Source organism: Ipomoea triloba, chromosome 4, assembly GCF_003576645.1.
Source record: "Ipomoea triloba cultivar NCNSP0323 chromosome 4, ASM357664v1".
Lineage (NCBI taxonomy): Eukaryota > Viridiplantae > Streptophyta > Magnoliopsida > Solanales > Convolvulaceae > Ipomoea > Ipomoea triloba.
In genome coordinates this window covers 21,650,226-21,669,318 of record NC_044919.1, presented here as the reverse complement: position 1 = coordinate 21,669,318, position 19,093 = coordinate 21,650,226, and the positions used below count along the sequence as shown (strand labels likewise).

The 19,093-nt window shown below is 36.8% G+C and overlaps 1 protein-coding gene across 1 annotated transcript; it reads right to left on the bottom strand.

Annotated features, from left to right (window-relative positions):
- Positions 1 to 2,233: 2,233 nt before the first annotated feature.
- Positions 2,234 to 6,658, bottom strand: LOC116017802 (proteasome subunit beta type-5-B-like). The gene is made up of 7 exons (XM_031258439.1): positions 6,403 to 6,658; positions 6,140 to 6,269; positions 5,487 to 5,593; positions 4,289 to 4,423; positions 4,102 to 4,205; positions 3,166 to 3,266; positions 2,234 to 3,000 (listed from the first exon to the last, which is right to left on the bottom strand). Exons 1-7 carry the CDS (start codon positions 6,517 to 6,519, stop codon positions 2,885 to 2,887), a joined length of 810 nt encoding a protein of 269 aa, XP_031114299.1. The 5' UTR covers positions 6,520 to 6,658; the 3' UTR covers positions 2,234 to 2,884.
- Between the last annotated feature and the right edge of the window lie 12,435 nt (positions 6,659 to 19,093).

Here is a 19,093-nt window from a genome sequence, read left to right as displayed (position 1 = left end):
AGGTTAACACGATAATATTAACGGGTTAAACGGGTTCTTAATAGGTTTAACGGGTTGACCAATTAAGATACGAAACATAACGAATCCTTAACGGGTCAGCCCATTAACGACCCAAGACATCTTAAGGCTAAACACTAACCCGTTATTTTTTATCCAGTTTCGTGTCGTGTTAACAGGTCCTGTCTATAATTGCTAGGTCTAGTCATTAGGCTAACATACTCTAATTGAGAGAAAAATAAATAGACACAATAACTTTAATGTAGACAACAAATGGAAAAAATCACTAAACTTTTTCAACGGTATAAGTAAAAATTCACTATCTTTGTAAGTAATTTTATATATGTACAATTGTGTGCTCTATTCCCCCTTTCTTAGTCATAGACTATGGCCTTTTATAGTAGAAGAAGTATAATATGAACATAATAGAGTCTTAGACTAACCCCACCCTGGAAAATGAATGCCTTGCCAAATGATGTGGCAAGAGAGAAGTAATTTGGTAGCTTTTATTTCTTTTAATATTATTTTATTATTATATGTCCGTTTAACGGTCAAGAGGCACAGGGGGAATCATCACTTATGGGAATTGAACCCAGGTTCTCCCGAAATTCCTCCCCACAAAGAGAGCTCACTTACTACTTGAGCTATCCCGTTGAGTTTTTATTATTACATTTATATTATTATATTTATAGTATAATATGAAAGTGGGATCCATTTTTTAGAGCGAGAAAGATTTGCAGAGATGTAGAATAAATATTAGAGAATTTGCAAATTTGATGAAGTGAAAGTAAGACCCATTTTAAAAAGTGAGAGATATTTGCAGGGATAAGAATAGCCTTATGATAATCGGGTATTTATGGTAGAGTGAAATATTTTAATTTGGAATGTATAGGTGATTTAAGGAATAAAATGATATTTAGAAAAGTAGTTCATAGGTTGACTTGACCACTCTTCTATAATCTTATGATCACTATTTAATTCCTTCTTCCACGTCGTCACAATTGACTGGTCAGGTCTCGAGGCTGAGACCGAATGCCTAGTCTGAGCACGGTCTAAACTACCCATCATCTACTATTGAGCTGACTGCTTGGTTGACTAACCCTAGCCCATGATCCTTTATATTCTTTCTTATTGAAGAAAACCGATTTAATTATATTTTTGATTATTTAAAATGATTCAGTTTTTTTTTTACAACTTATGATACAGTAGAAAATTATAAACGGATTATATTCTTGATTATTTAATTTATAGGTTCATTTTTTTTTATGTAATGATTAGTTTAAAATTATAATGAAGAAAGGAAAACGAAGAAGCACAACTAATATGATCTCAGCTAAAATGTGCTTAGTGAAGAAAGGAAAACGAAGAAGCACAACTAATATGATCTCAGCTAAAATGTGCTTAGTGAAGAAAGGAAAACGAAGAAGCACAACTAATATGATCTCAGCTAAAATGTGCTTAGTGAAGAAAGGAAAACGAAGAAGCACAACTAATATGATCTCAGCTAAAATGTGCTTAGTGAAGAAAGGAAAACGAAGAAGCACAACTAATATGATCTCAGCTAAAATGTGCTTAGTGAAGAAAGGAAAACGAAGAAGCACAACTAATATGATCTCAGCTAAAATGTGCTTAGTGAAGAAAGGAAAACGAAGAAGCACAACTAATATGATCTCAGCTAAAATGTGCTTAGTGAAGAAAGGAAAACGAAGAAGCACAACTAATATGATCTCAGCTAAAATGTGCTTAGTGAAGAAAGGAAAACGAAGAAGCACAACTAATATGATCTCAGCTAAAATGTGCTTAGTGAAGAAAGGAAAACGAAGAAGCACAACTAATATGATCTCAGCTAAAATGTGCTTAGTGAAGAAAGGAAAACGAAGAAGCACAACTAATATGATCTCAGCTAAAATGTGCTTAGTGAAGAAAGGAAAACGAAGAAGCACAACTAATATGATCTCAGCTAAAATGTGCTTAGTGAAGAAAGGAAAACGAAGAAGCACAACTAATATGATCTCAGCTAAAATGTGCTTAGTGAAGAAAGGAAAACGAAGAAGCACAACTAATATGATCTCAGCTAAAATGTGCTTAGTGAAGAAAGGAAAACGAAGAAGCACAACTAATATGATCTCAGCTAAAATGTGCTTAGTGAAGAAAGGAAAACGAAGAAGCACAACTAATATGATCTCAGCTAAAATGTGCTTAGTGAAGAAAGGAAAACGAAGAAGCACAACTAATATGATCTCAGCTAAAATGTGCTTAGTGAAGAAAGGAAAACGAAGAAGCACAACTAATATGATCTCAGCTAAAATGTGCTTAGTGAAGAAAGGAAAACGAAGAAGCACAACTAATATGATCTCAGCTAAAATGTGCTTAGTGAAGAAAGGAAAACGAAGAAGCACAACTAATATGATCTCAGCTAAAATGTGCTTAGTGAAGAAAGGAAAACGAAGAAGCACAACTAATATGATCTCAGCTAAAATGTGCTTAGTGAAGAAAGGAAAACGAAGAAGCACAACTAATATGATCTCAGCTAAAATGTGCTTAGTGAAGAAAGGAAAACGAAGAAGCACAACTAATATGATCTCAGCTAAAATGTGCTTAGTGAAGAAAGGAAAACGAAGAAGCACAACTAATATGATCTCAGCTAAAATGTGCTTAGTGAAGAAAGGAAAACGAAGAAGCACAACTAATATGATCTCAGCTAAAATGTGCTTAGTGAAGAAAGGAAAACGAAGAAGCACAACTAATATGATCTCAGCTAAAATGTGGTTAGTGAAGAAAGGAAAACGAAGAAGCACAACTAATATCATCTCAACTAAACTAAAATGTGCACGCACCCATAAACAGGAAAATAAGGCGATGAAAGCAAGGCATTTAGCAAATAGGATCAGTCGATCATTTCATGCTCCACTGATGCTGCTTCAACTGGGTAGTAATGGTAGTGAAGCTCTCCAACATCATCACCTGACAGTTTCTTCCATCCATTTGGCCCAACATGGTAAACTGAAAGAAGCACAAGATCACACTATCACAATAAGGCACTACAACCACAAAATTCACAAATGCCAATTCAGAAGTTACCCCGATTTTAGCAAAAAATAAGTTTTGTCCTTCTATGCTGTGCGTGCACATGTTTTAAGTTACGGAGAAAAGGGAGGAGAATCATACCACTGGCAACACCTCCACTGGCTCCATCACGAAACGTTGCATGATAGATAGACCGCCTAGCCAACTCTGCAGCTTCTTCAACAGACAAATCAAACTGGTACCTACTCAAGTTAAAAAACAAAAGAAAATGTACTGGTTATAAACACAAATAGGAAGCAATCAAGTTTCTCTTCAAATGTTAAAGACTTCAGTATAAAAGTTGTGGTTGAAAAAGGGGAAATGCGGCTGGCTAGGTAGCCTGAAACAAAGACCGATAATGGATGAATGAAAGCAGGTCCTCAATATATTTGTTTACTGTAACTACAAAACGCCCAGTTTCATATATGTAAGGGTTCCAGTTGGATGTAACATGCATGAATTACATGATTTTCATATGATTCCAATTGATTAAATTTTCTTGCCTTTTTATGTTCCTCCTAGCCAACAACATATGCTGATTTGCAAAAGAAACTTAAGTTATTCAATATATCATTGAACCATTTCATAACCCATTTTGTAGTTTAATCTAATCTGTCTATAAAGTAAAACTTTTCAACAGTAGGGTTCAGTTCTTGCTTCAGTTTCATTGGAAACTTTTAAACAAACTGTGTAGTGACATCATGGCTGTATGAGCTCTTTTCCAAGCTATAAGTTTAGTAGACAATTTATTGACTCAGTAAAAAAGCAGAAAAGAAAGAAGATAGAAGGAAAAATAAAGCAGTGACGCCAATAAAAGGAAGAGAAAAAGAAATGGAATAATTACTAGAAGGGAAAATGTTGTCTAGAAGTTTCAGACAAAAAGAATTCGAAGAGTTAATATTGCAGAGTAATTTATTATATTATATTATCTAACAGCAGAAAACTAGACTATCACTTAAGAAATCATTAATGCTACAGCTGAACAACAAAAAAAGGTGTAAACAATAATAATCCTAGAAGAGTGGGAAAGCAACATACCCATTATCAAGAACTCCATAAGCATATGGAGAACCAGATCCCACAGAGAATCTGTTTCCCTTTAGACGCCCACCTTCACTATCCACGTAATAGAGTCCTGGACCCTACACCCATCATGCAATAATTTTTAGAATAGTCAAACTAAAATAGGAATTCTAGCACACGTATTTTGGTTCATTTATCATACCGTTTCATCCCAGCCAGCAATCATAGTTCCAACAGACAAGCCCATTCCGCGGTAAGAATATAGAATGTTTGCCAACAACTTGGAAGCTCCAGCAACTGAAATTCTTCTTTTATTTGCCAGTTCATGGAGACGACACTACACCAATCAGGACCAACATTCAGCAGCTCCTTTTCTAAAATATTAATCCAGATAATGCAATGTTTCTTTAAGAGGAAAAAAGTACACTCCTCTATCTCATTTTATTTATCTAGTTTACTTTTTGAGTAAAAACCAATTCTTCTTTATTTAACTTTTTCTTTCTTTGATAATTTTAAATTCTATTTTTCATTTTGATAGAACTTTTAATATAAATTCTAAATATCTTAAGTTTATTTGCTAACAAAAACAAAATTATACGTGTATAAGCAATCAAGTTGAAAACGAGTTGAGTCAAAACCTTGTTTTTCAAACCATATAAACAAGTTGGGAATGGGGATATAAATTGCATTCTAATCCAATTGGCAATAGTGTAGCAGGGTTAGCTAAGCTACACTCTCACTTCATTCTCTAATCTTAGGTGCATGCACATGCACTCTTCAAATAGTGTCACTTTCAGTGAGTACATATTGATGCATATGAGAACATACAACTTTAATTAAAAACTTGTTGTAAGTAATTGATGCATATAATGTATTTTAGGAAATGCCTCCTTTTTCTTTACACTAAGCCATTGATCCTGTGTCATAGGATAGGCCAGCGAATTTTTAATTAAGCACGCTCTATTCGAGCTCAAGTATTTTCCAGTTGAGTTGAACCAAGCACCTCAAATTGATGCGAACCCCTAAATGGTTACCAAGGACCCAAAACTTTATTAGGAAAAAGAATGAAACTACAATGTAACCCCAGCCAAGATGGCAAGAGATCCTCACTTGTAACTACAAGGTCACGAGTTAGAATCCTTGCCCCCTTGGCTTGAGCCGGTTAGCTATGGGTAACTTAGGCTGATTTACTTTCATGTGATCCTTTGTCGACTAGGATCACATGCCGGGGTTTACCTATGCCCAAAAGGGTTGTGGGTTTCCCTTGTCATCCAAAAAATAATGAAACTACAACAACTTGGTTTGACAGCAATACATGTTCAAAGGAATGCTACTCTAATGTGCTGGAAAGTAGTGAACACAGATTAAGAGCATCCCTGCATATATAAATAATAAAATACCTTTACACCAAGATTCCTGTGCCAGAACTGGCAATCAGCTGCCCCTCCTGCCATTGTACCAAGCATATAGGGATTTATTTCAATTATCTTCTTCACAGACTGTGATGCTGCAAAATAACATTCTCAGTGAACCAGCAGAATAGTAAATTGAAATGGATGGGAAATAATAACTTGGTGACTATCGGAACTCATAGTTACCCGATACGTTCAACCTGATGATGCTATATAAAAAATACAAAATACAGTAATAACATTGGCATTCATGTGCTCATATCCAAAAAAGGAACCATATTCCATTCTTTCATTCAATACATGGAAACTATATATAGAGAACATGTTTATGTGTTCAGTCCTGTTGCTCAAAACCCTTAGGTAAAAAGCACAAACTATCCAAAAAAAAAAAGGCTCCCAAATTGTAGCATAATGACAAAGATCCACAAATCTTAGCATACAACAATTTTCAAATTTCATGCCTACAGAGCAAGATGTGGTTATGGTGCCAAACCAAAAGTTCACTAATACAAATTTGCACTAGAATATATCCAATGTTTCTAACTCACTTATCCAGGCTATAGGCAATTTGGTGAAAAAACCAGAAAGAAACAAATTACCTATCCAAAAAGAATTATAAACAAAGATGAAAGAGCACTCACATATATACCCTCCCATGCTGGCACGAGAATCTGCTGCCACCATCACACCCTCCTTAAAAATAAAAGCTAAAGTGGTGGTTCCCTTAGCTGGCTTCACCATTTGGATCGCTTTCTTCTGAAATCCATCAAACTAAAACAACACCAGAAGAAAGGAAAGGTATATCACACTACAGCTACAACAAACTGGAAACATTCCTATTAATTTAGTTCTATCCCAAGAAAATGCAACTGAAACATAAAAATAAAGCTAAAATCCAACTCACATCTGTAATATTTGGAATCTGAAAAGATGGGGCCCTGGGAATCCTATCAAACAACGCGGAACTCTCCCCGCGAATCGGGGCAGTTGATTCAAGCCCACTAAAATCAATTCTCGCCATTGTTACGACCTTTTACAGAATCTAAGAATTGAATTGAAACAATTTTGCACACTCACGGTACAAGAATCAAGGATATCGAGAATAAAACGTACGAGAGGAGAGAGTTTTAGTTTAAGAAAATAAAGTTACAATAATATTTTAAAATGGAGTAGAAATCTTAAAACTAATAAAGTATAGAGTTTTAATGAAATGAAGGTCTCGACTCAACCTAAGAGACAATGTGAGAATATGAACAAGAGGTTTTTTGCACTACACTCTGAGAATGAATTAATGATTAGAGCTATCAAAACGAGTGAACCCATCTGTTTAATTTAAGGATGGTAATTTGTCCCGTTCTCGATAGAATTTTTTATTTTCGTCTCGACGGGAACGAGGATTAGGAATATTTCTTTCTTGTTAATTTTCTTTAGTATTTTTAAATTATTGTTAGATTTAATTTTATATTTAATAATATTTTTAGTGTAGTTTATAAATATATAAATTTTGTATACAAATACAAAACTTAACATTATGAAAAAATAAATTAAAAATAATTTCGATCAAACTTCATTATTCTGACACAATAAAATAGTACGGAGGGATTATAAGTTAAATAAATCTCTTCTCTATATATAAAACTAGTATTGTACCCGTGCGATGCACGAATGTTACTTATACAGTAATAAGTTAAGTAAATTTAACATTTCAATTTTTTTAGTAGAAATTACTTGTTGTTGAAATTTATATGTAAATATATTTTGTAAAATTGAGATTGTACCAAAAGAGTTATTGGGAAACAAACTTAATTGTAGAGTTAAGGCGGTTAGAAGAAATTGAGGCGGTTGTTAGCAATGAAAATTAAATGGACTAATTTGTGTGTTATCGGGCCGTGACAGATAATCACTTATTAAATTATTTGCTTTAATTAATTAAATTGGGCTGATATTTATTTAATTGGGTTAATTAAATGATCCATTAAATAATTAATTGGTCTAATTAATTAATTAAAAGTAATTGGATGTTGGGTTGTTCAGCCTAAGTTGATGGATATATTTAATTGAGTTGGACCAGGCTAATTGGATTAATTGGGCCGCTTAAATTAGCGGGTTTTGACTTGGTTTGGCCCATCAAGAATTATATGTGGATTATATAATTTTGAAGAAATTGTGGATGTTATAAATTGGTTCAAAAAATATAAAATCATGAATCTGGACGTGATAGTGTCCCGATACATTCTCATATTTAATTCAAATAATTAAATTAAATTGAGAATTATCCAAATGGATAGAGTTGGTTAGATTTTTCCTACCAACTCACCACTATAAATAGTGGTTTCATTTTCAAGAAATGGAGCTCTAAATATTTGCATACCGAAGCTCTGCCGAAATCTTGCCAGAATATTGTTTGTAACACGCTTGCAATGTATTTGCACCGAGGGGTACGCTTGCAATTTATTTGCACAAAGTAACACTTCCAGTTGGCATACTTCAAACTCGGTACACTTCCAGTTGGCATACTTCCAACTCAGCATACTTCTAGTTCAGCATACTCTGAACTCGGTACACTTCTAGTTGGCATACTTCCAACTCGGCACCCTTCCAGCTGGCATACTTTCAACTCGGCATACTCCAACTCCGCACCCTTCCAGTTCAGCATACTCTGAACTCGGTACACTTCTAGTTGGCATACTTCCAACTCAGCACACTTCTAATTCGGCATATTCCGAATTCAGTACAGTTCCAATCGGCATACTTCCAGTTCAACATATTCTGAACTAGGCATACTTCCGATCAGCATACTTCTAGTAGAGAATCAGAGGACTTCTATACAGAGATTGTACCCCTTTTTCGTTTGATACATATACTTCATTGTAACCGACATACTTTGAATTTTGAATATATACAATTCAAGTTTTTCGCGTTTACATATTTTGGCACGCCCAGTGGGACAGCTCTTCCTCTCATCTCTCTACTACTAAACTACCTCTACCCGCTACCTTTTCAATGGCATCGAACAACCCCATGTTCAGGAGATGCCCAGGCTACCCATTCTAAGTCTACGCCTCTAGCCGACTCTAGCGCTGCTCAGAAGGCGCAATGTCCGCTGACCAGGAACCGTGTCAAGAGCTCGGGGGTCCAACTGCTCGAACCTCTTGACATGGCTCGAAGAGTGGTTCGGAGAATCGACAATGCCCCAGCTGCCCCAAAGGCAACTACTTATGTTGGGAGTCCGCCCTCTCTTAAGGGAGCTACCGCTGGTGGTAGTCCAACTTCTATGCAGGGGAACGCTAGTAGTGGGAGTACTTCCCCCGTATCTCCACCACATCCATTATTGTAATACCCCGAAATTTTAAACCCAAAAATTTCTTTTTATTAAGATTATCTCGGATTTATTATTAAATCCAAACATTTTCAAGAATATTTCGTTATAATTATGTACCTTTCAAAACAAAGGTTGTTTCGCGAACTCTGGACCAACGTATTTCAAATCAAGTTATTGTTTTAAAAGGGGTCCAGATGTTGTTTGAAATTAACCTATTGTAAAATTTTTATCTCAAAGGATTATTTTGTGCAAAATATTAATATTAATATTTTTGGTACCAAGTTTATGAGATAAGATTCATCCATATTTTATTATTATTATTAGTAATATTATTATTATATATAATTATGGATAAGTATCCATATATTATATTATTATATAGATTTGGATGGATAAGTATCCATATATTATATTATTATTATTATTATTATTATTATTATTATTATTATTATATATCCTATTTCGTATATATATATATATATATATATATATATAATATAATGTGATAAGATGAGGATTAACTCCATTTATTCATCTTCATCCCTAATTGCCGTGAGAGAGAGAGAGAGAGAGAGAGAGGGAGGGAGGGAGAGAGAGAGAGAGAGAGAGAGAGAGAGAGAGAGAGAGAGAGAGAGAGAAGAGAGAGAGAGAGAGAGTTCCAAGCTTTGATCGCGATTTGTTCGGTAAAATTTATATTTAATCGGTTAAAGGTTATATTTTTACTCCTAGTTCATAGTTTTGGGTAGAATTGTTGAATCATATTTGTATTATTGTGTTCTATGTTAGGATTTTAAGAGCAAAGGTTGAATCCCGAGCTTCAATCTTCGAATTTCTTGTGTTCGTAGTGAGATTGAGGTAAGTTACCCCTCAAGTTGGAATTATAGCTACTCAAAGTAGGTAATTGGTGAATTAATTTCCAATCCATGAAGTTGTATGTAATTTGTGAATATTTTGTGTATTGGACATGTTGTACACATAAATTAGTAGTATATATAAATATATTGTGTATGTGTGTATATGTATTGTGTATGTGTGTGTGACGTGATAGATATATATATATGGTGTATGTGTGTGATATTTATATATATTATATACGTGTGTGTGTAGTATATATATTATGTGAGTGTGGGTAGTATATATATATTATGTGTGTGTGTGTATTATATATATTACGTATGTGTGTGTATTATATATATTATGTGTATGTGTGTGTGATATATATATCTATATAATATATATTATGTACGTGTGTGTGTGTATTATATATATATTATGTGTGTGTGGGTTATATACATATATTACATATGTGTATATTATATATATATCACGTGTGTGTGTGTTATGTATATATATTACATGTGTGTGTGACATACATATATATATGTTACGGGGGTGTGTAATATATATATATACATTACGTGTGTGGGTGGTATAATATATATATATGATGATATATATATATATATATAATATATTATATATATATATAATATATCGTAATACATATATATATTATGTNGAGAGAGAGAGAGAGAGAGAGAGAGAGAGAGAGAGAGAGAGAGTTTCCAAGCTTTGATCGCGATTTGTTCGGTAAAATTTATATTTAATCGGTTAAAGGTTATATTTTTACTCCTAGTTCATAGTTTTGGGTAGAATTGTTGAATCATATTTGTATTATTGTGTTCTATGTTAGGATTTTAAGAGCAAAGGTTGAATCCCGAGCTTCAATCTTCGAATTTCTTGTGTTCGTAGTGAGATTGAGGTAAGTTACCCCTCAAGTTGGAATTATAGCTACTCAAAGTAGGTAATTGGTGAATTAATTTCCAATCCATGAAGTTGTATGTAATTTGTGAATATTTTGTGTATTGGACATGTTGTACACATAAATTAGTATATATATATGTATGATGTGATATGTATGTGTATGTGTGTGTGACATAGAATATAGTAGTGTGTGTGATATTATTATATATATATATACGTGTGTGTGTAGTATTATATTATGTAGTGTGGGTAGTATATATATATTATGTGTGTGTGTGTATTATATAATTAGTATGTGTGTGTATTATATATATTATGTGTAGTGTGTGATATATATATCTATATATATATATTATGTACTGTGTGTGTGTATTATATATATATTATGTGTGTGTGGGTTATATATATATATTACATATTGTGTATTATATATATATATCACTGTGTGTTGTTATGGTGTGGTATAATATATATATATGATGATATATATATATATATATATATATATATATATATATATATATATATCGTAATACATATATATATTATGTTGTAAAATATATGTATTATCCATATACATCATATCATGTACCATATACCTTTTGTATACCTATATTATATGTTATATTACCAATTACATGCTATCGATATATATTATATTATATACCGTATATATATGATATATATGAGTATAGGTATGTTAATGTTATATATGTATAGGTATAGGTAGTGTATGTGAACTATGTGTTGTGAACGTGAATGAGTTAATAAAGTGCGTGGTAAGCATAGGAAAGAATTTGATAGTGTAATCATGCCATGTTGGTTGTTGTCGTGATATGTGAACTTATGTACTACATGTTGAAGAGTGTATGAGTAGGGAAGGTGAGCGTATTGTCGGAACAAGAGTAGTTAATGTCTAAAATGAATAAAACCTTAGTTTCAAGAAGTTACGAGGACCTTGTTGTCTTTTTACCTCGGGCTATAATTACCGAAGGTCGTCATTGATATATGTACGGTTGTATTCGTACTTTGGCGAAGTCTATTCGCCGAGTCTCTACGTCACTCATGTATGGCTAGACTGTGGGGGTGTGCACACTTAAGCGTATTGACTCCGTCGTCTCCGGGTTGGTGTCATTTTAATGGACCTAGGCGGGGCCACACTAGGGGCCATTCTAATGAACCTTCGTCCAAGGGACCGAGAAGAGAATTTGGGTAATGATCGCAAGCCCAAGTTCCAGGTTCATTCGGTCAACCGACAAGGAATATTCAACATTTCCTATAAGGCCTCATACTTTGAAATGAAACTAAGTCGAGTTTTCATAAGTAATGGTTGAATCAATGTCTATGATGAGATGGGTGATGCTAGCTCCAAGAAGCTAGACGTTTGATGTCTGAGAATTGGGATATAGTGAAGTTGTTAGGTATGGTTGTGGAAATTCGTGTGTGTAATGTGAATATGATTAAATTTATGCTTATTTGTTTATATTATCGCAATTTACAAGCATGAAAGCATATCAGTCATTAGGAAATTCTATGCTATAGTCATTTGGTAAGTTAAATCATCTTTACCTATAAATGAGAGGCTTACAGGTTCTTACTTAGCCGTCGTGCTAATGGGTGCTTCATTGTTGCCCTTTAACAAATGTCCTCCAGCAATGAGTCGTATAGTTCGGTAACTTCACCGAACTATAATGGCTCAGTTTTTGGATATGGAGTCTATGTACAGCATATGATAGGGGAGGACCCCTACGTACCCGGCCACACTCTGCTAGCTCCTGACGGTTCCTTCTCACTATCCAGCTCTCTTGTGTCTCTGGTAGATGCTCATCCGGCTCGGTGAGGCTACTACCCAATAGAAGTTTTACCGGGTAGCAACCCCCTAGAGTTCATTGTACATTACCCATATCTCTGGGATCCCACTCCTCCCGAGGGAGAATGGTCTATGGTCATTGTCACTGATCGCTCCTTGGATCACCTTATGTGGTTGGAGGGCGAATGGCATCTAGTTTGGGGAGAGTTTGAGATCCCAGTGTATCGTATGATCTGATAGGTAGTGGAGGTCAAGTCGGGGTAGTCTAAAACTCTCTTTTTGTGTACATACTCTGCAGTAGTCTTAGTAGATCAATTGCCAAACTTGGCATTGTGATTATGTATATATATCTAACTTATGTTTTGGGGTTCTAAGGATGTCGTTATCACACCTATGAACTTATATATATATATAAGTATGTGTATGTTTGGAATGTTTAACTTATACCTCAACTGTTGTCGAGTCAGGTAATGAAAATTAGCCTGTGCACCTAGTGATGAACCGCTAAAGGCTAGCTGGGTTCGACCTAGGTGTGGCGGTGATGCTCCCGGTTGTAAGGTTGATCAACCCGGGGTGTCACAATTATGGAAGGCTGCGCCCGAATGGACGCATGTCTACAATGTCATGCCTGCCATGGCAACTAACACCGATAAAAGAATCAACACCCTTGATGATAGGGTAGGGAACATCATGGAGGGACAGAGAAGTCGAGCTCCTGGAAAGCAGCCCGAGGGGCAAGAAGAGGTTGTTCAGCAATCACAACCTCATGTCAGCCCTGCAGTGGGAGAAACTACTTCTCACTTGCCTGCAACTGAGAAAACTATACCAATCACCGAAGGGATGATACCGGTGGATCAGTTGAACGACTACATAATGGGAGCTATCAAAGGCAAGTTAGATGGAGGCCAAGCCTCATATTCCTATGCTAAGCCCTACATGCAAAGGATTGAGGAGTTGAAAATGCCTTTTGGTTATCAACCTCCTAAGTTCCAGTAGTTTGATGGTAAGGGAAATCCTCGACAGCACATTACCCACTTTGTGGAAACATGCAATGATGCAGGGACTTATGGCGACCTGTTGGTAAAGCAGTTTGTCCGTTCCTTAAAGGGAACTGCTTTTGATTGGTACACTGACCTCGAGCCCGGCTGCATTGATAATTGGCACGATATGGAGCGTGAGTTCTTAACCCGCTTCTATAGTACAAGGAGAACGGTCAGCTTCTTGGAACTCACCACCACTGTCCAGTTGGAAGGCGAATGTGCGAGTGCTTACATTGAAAGGTGGAGGGAATTGTGCCTAAACTACAAGGAGAGGATATCCCAAAGTTCTGCAATAGAGATGTGCATCCAAGGCATGCACTTCGGACTCTCCTATATCCTGCAAGGGATCAAGCCAAAGTCCTTCGAGGAGTTATCCAGTCGTGCTCACGACATGGAGTTGAGCATCGAAGCTAGAGGAAGGCTCAATGTGTTAAACTTGCCAAACTCCTCCAAAGCTCCTACAAATCAAGAATTCAAGAGAGGTAATAAACCCTTTCCAAAACAAGAAAAAGAAAGCAATGACTGTGAAGGCTACACCAATGACAGTCTTCACTAAAGCAAATGAAAGGCCTAGGCCGAGATCATCTTCTGGCCTGTCAAGGGGAGGTAGGAGGCCAACTCTTGAAGAAAGATAGGAGAAAACATATCCTTTCTTGGATTCTGATGTATCTCCCATGTTCGATGAGCTACTCAAACTTAGGCTCATTGAATTGCCCGAGATGAGACGCCCTAATGAGGCTTCAAGGGCGAATGACCCAAATTACTACAAGTATCACCGCGTTCTGGGTCATCCGATTGAGCAGTGTTTCATCTTCAAGGATAATGTTATGGCGTTGGCCAGAGATGGGAAAATTGAGCTTGCTGATGCCGACGCAAGCACGAATCAAATCTCAATTACACTTGGACGATTTGCTCCTTTGTGTACTGAGAAGGAACATGGAGGGCAACGAAAGCGCCCACTCCCGTTCACGGTTAAACGTGTTGTTGGTCAAAGTTCAAAACCACAGCAAAATGATAGCACATATGAAGGAAAATGGGTGATTGTCACTCATAGAAAGAAGAAAAGTGAGCCTGTGAGGCCTGTGAGATATCCAAGGCACACAGTGAATAATTGGGTTGCAAAAAAGTCAACAAATGGTCATGCCCGTAGATCAAAGATGAAGGGGCATGTCAAGCAGCCACGAGCACTAGTTCCTTTGGCTCAATATATGCCTAAGGGATTTAATCTACAAGGGGCAGGCAATATTAGCTCCTGCCTAAATACTAATGACAGGCAAGTGGATGTAGGAGAATGTTCATCTCCTAAACACACCGAAAACGAGGAAGTGCAAATGCATAGGGCAGCTTCCTACTCCGCAGAAATTACCTTCAAGGATGAAGATTTGTTACTTGGAGGTGCGCCACACAATCGCCCACTGTTTGTTGAAGGCTACACACGGGGGCAAAAGCTCAAAAGAATTCTAGTGGATCAAGGCTCAGCAGTCAACATCTTATCCCTTCGAGCCCTAAAAGACCTTGGTGGATCTACAGATGATATCGTCCAAAGCCGTCTAATGATACAAGGCTTTAACCAAGGAGGGCAGAGAGCAATCGGCGTCATCAACCTCGACTTAAGAGTTGGAGGCCTAAGTTCAAGTGTCGTCTGCCATGTTATAGATGCAAGGACATCTTATAACTTGTTACTCGGAAGGCCTTGGATACATGAAAATGGGGTGGTTCCCTCGTCTTGGCATCAATGCTTTATGTATGAAAAGAACGGTGTGATTGAAAAGGTAGTCGCCGATGAAAGCCCGTTCGCAGAGGCTGAGTCTTACTTTGCGGATGCAAAGTTCTACATAAGGAAACAGGTTTTTGTGGAAGATGCCCAGAAAAGCAATGACAACCCGCATTCCCAACTAAAGTCAAAGGGAAAGGAAGTTGTGGAAGTGGATCAACACACTACAAAGCTCATCTTCCCGCTTGCAAGAATTGACACACTTAAAATAGATGAAGCGAACCAAGTCTTGCCCACCAAGCGTACTGAGGGTTTTGACCCTAATGCTTATAAGCTTCTAGCTAAAGCTGGCTATAATCCTTATGAGCCTTGGAAGTTAGGAACGCTTATCCCCGAAGCCGGTGGCAGAGGCAAGGCAAATCAACAAGAGCCCCATGTACGCAAAGGGTTGGGTTATGTCACCCCTAAACCTGTGCGAATATTTATAAACAGGGCTGCGAGCAATTGTATCTCGACGCGAGTCATAGAAAGTTAATGAATGACTCATCCACCAAAAATGCAGCACGTGGTTAAACTGCTAATGCATCTCGCTTTGTCTATGGGTGGGCACAAATCATAGGCGCTCTTGGCCCGCACGAGTTTAAACTGTGACCGGCTTTACTTTAAAAAAAATCATATGAACTACGTTTGACTTGATCTCCTTCATAGGAGTACGTAGGCAGCTTAGAAATCAAATTATCTAAGTTCAGTCATAACAAAAACAAATCCAATTCATGTTGCAAGTGTGGTATATCAAGACAGTCATCCAATGGATCAAGGCAAAGATGTATGAGTTGTTACTAAAGGAAAAGCTCACAAATGAGAAGCATTGAACTATAAGAGTTTGAAAAAAACGGCTAAAGTCTTGCTACCAAAGGAACAGAACATCAGTCAACAAAAGCCTAAAACTAAGCATGTCATCTCTACATGGTTCTAAGCTCCCCTTCGCCTAGCTCAGGCTCTCTTCATCTTCAGGCGTCAACACAGTCAGCTCTTGAGTGCGAGAGACTTCTACCTCGGCATTTGAAACTGCAGTCTCAGTCTTGACTAAATTTTCAATAGCCTCAGCGATACAATCACATGCGTTTTCGACCCGTAAGTTGATAAAGGGGCAAACCCTTTGTGAAATTTTAAAGGAAGTTAAAGGATATTCCCGGGCATGAGTCAAAATTTCCATGTATTATTCAAAACTCATTAGCACGAGTTAAAAACTAATTGTAGTGTCGAGGCTTCCTTACAGTACGTATACTGAGTACAACCTCAATCCATTCTCAGTATCACTTGATGGAGTTAAACTCACTCTTAAAGCAAGGGTACTGGTTACATGAGGTTTCACCTTCAAGAATCTCCGTAAATTTGGGAGTATGCCTGAACATTTCACATGGTGTAGGTCAGGTCGTAGAACCCATGTCTTTGACGACTGAGTTTCAATGTCAAGTCCAATTTTTACTCAAATGGCAATGTCGTGACTGGGGTTCTTAGCGTGACACTCTTTTCCAGCCTCATCGCTCGACACTATGGGTGTCCTTGTTAGATCCAATTGAGGAGTGGACATTCAAGTCAGAAAGTTTGTGAAGGAAATATAAGGCTTGGAAAAAGTTCTAAGGCTAAGGCTCGAAAGAAAACTGCCATGAAAAATATTTCGCATGTACACGGGAGCTAGCCCAAGGGGAAACGTCACTTGTGGGAATTGAACCCAAGATCTCCCAAAATTTTTCCTCACAAAGAAAACTCACCTGCCACTTGAGCTACCCCATTCGATTATATAATACTTCGTATATGTTATATGTATACATATACCACGCATATATATACACCATATATATTTTATATGCGTGTGCATAATATGTGGGAATAAAATCGGAGAGCTAATTACATGCTTGTGTTTATAGTGTATATATATATTCACGTAATACACAAGTAATTAACTAGTGAATTACTATATATATATATATATATATATATATGTTACCCATCATCAATTTCAATTCAAACCAGTGGAGTACATATACATATATATGTATATATATCCTCACATGGATTAATGGGCTATATATATATATATATATATATATATATATATATATATATATATATTACATACACACAAGAAGTGAGTTAGAAGAACGATGATGGGCCACGCTGTATGTACGTACTTACATACTCCGTATATGTTATCAAAACTTCCTCTTTGATGCATATATATTGTCTGATATATGTACGTACATATGCACATGCAAAGGGACGCGTGGAAGCTCAATAACCATACATATATGTATATGTTCACACGCAAGTGAAAGGAAAAGAGAGTCTTGGGATATGTGGAACTTAAAAAGAAGAGCAGAGACAAAATTAAACTTACATGTCATTGCTTCAAGGTTTTCAAAAAAATGTCATTGCTTTAAGCAGTACAAATCGGCATCCTAAGGCCATGTACCCATTAGCTGTCTTCTCCAAGGACGGCGACGACGATGCGAGAGGAAGGCAGCAGCAACTACCAAAAAATGATGAAATCAAAGCTTAGAGATAAGTTTTAGCCTGATTTCCGTCATCTACTCCCCCAATGGTGTTGTGCCGGAGCAACACCCTGCGGTGACCATATGGCGATGACAGTTCGTAGGACGATAGCGACGTACCGAAACACGTGCTTGGCGAAGGCATTCTTATCCAATGATGGTGGTTGGCTGTGACGACCATAGTCTGAGCAAAGGTGAGGAACAACTGAGAAAATTAATTCCAAGTATTTCTGTTCCAAGGACTGTGGCGTGCCTCTCGTTGGTATACTCCAACATTAGTCTCCAATGACCATGGTGGCGTGCCTGAGCGACAATGAACGGGAAAAATTAATTCCCACGCGAAGACCGTGGCCGGTAGTGTGAGCCCAAACAATGGTAGAAACATTCTGGAAAAGAATTAATCTGTTTCCAAGAAGTTCTAGTCCAGTGTTCATGAAGTGATGAGATGGGTTCAATGGTGAAATACACCTCAGATAACGACGATGCGAAGGGATTGAGACATCCTAGCAGCGGTCTTCTCCAACATTAATGCCCAGCGGCAAGAGTATATCCAAACAATGTTGATTAATGGCGGCAAAAAACCAAACAATAGCGGAATACATTCCAGAAAAATTAATTCCCGAAAAGATCCGTTCCAATGTTGGTGACGATGGCAAGCCAAGCAAAGGTAGAAACAAGCCTTGAAAATCAATTTTCAAGTGTTTCTTATCCAATGCCTCCCGTTTCTGAATTTCTTTACCTTCATCTCCTGTCAAGTTGGAAGGAAGAACACATGCATACATATATGTGGCATAAATTAAAGTTAAGGATTAGGATTAGGATTACCTGTTGTCCCGCTCTTAGTTTGATTGAAGATGCTGGAGAATGAATGCATATTTATAGTGATGTTGGGCGATAGGATTCATTCCAAACTCCATGATTATCTCAAATTGATAGTGTTATAGTTAACTTGGGAGTCTTGGCAATCACATTAATTTGGCAGTCTGTTACATATGTATGGGGTGGACTCCAGCAAGTACTTTGTATCAGGATATGGTTTGTTACGAACTATAATGACCAGTTCTAGTTGAAATTCTAAAGCTGATTCAAAGTGGGCCAAAGTGTGAGTTGTAAGCAGCTGCAAGTTTGGAAAAGGAATATGGAAAAGTTCGTACAAGGCTAACATTCAAGTTCCAAATTTTGGCCAAAACAAATTAAGATTAAAAATTGGCTAAAATAAAAATGGTCATTTAATTGGATTGTTTACGAAAAAAGTCCTTTAATTTGATTGTGGACATATTTTGGACTTTTGGATATGGTTCTCCGTTAGACCGTTGCTTAGGCATAATTTGAAGATTTTTGCGGTCGGAGTAATTTATTGGGCTGTTATCTACACGTATGGAATCTTGAA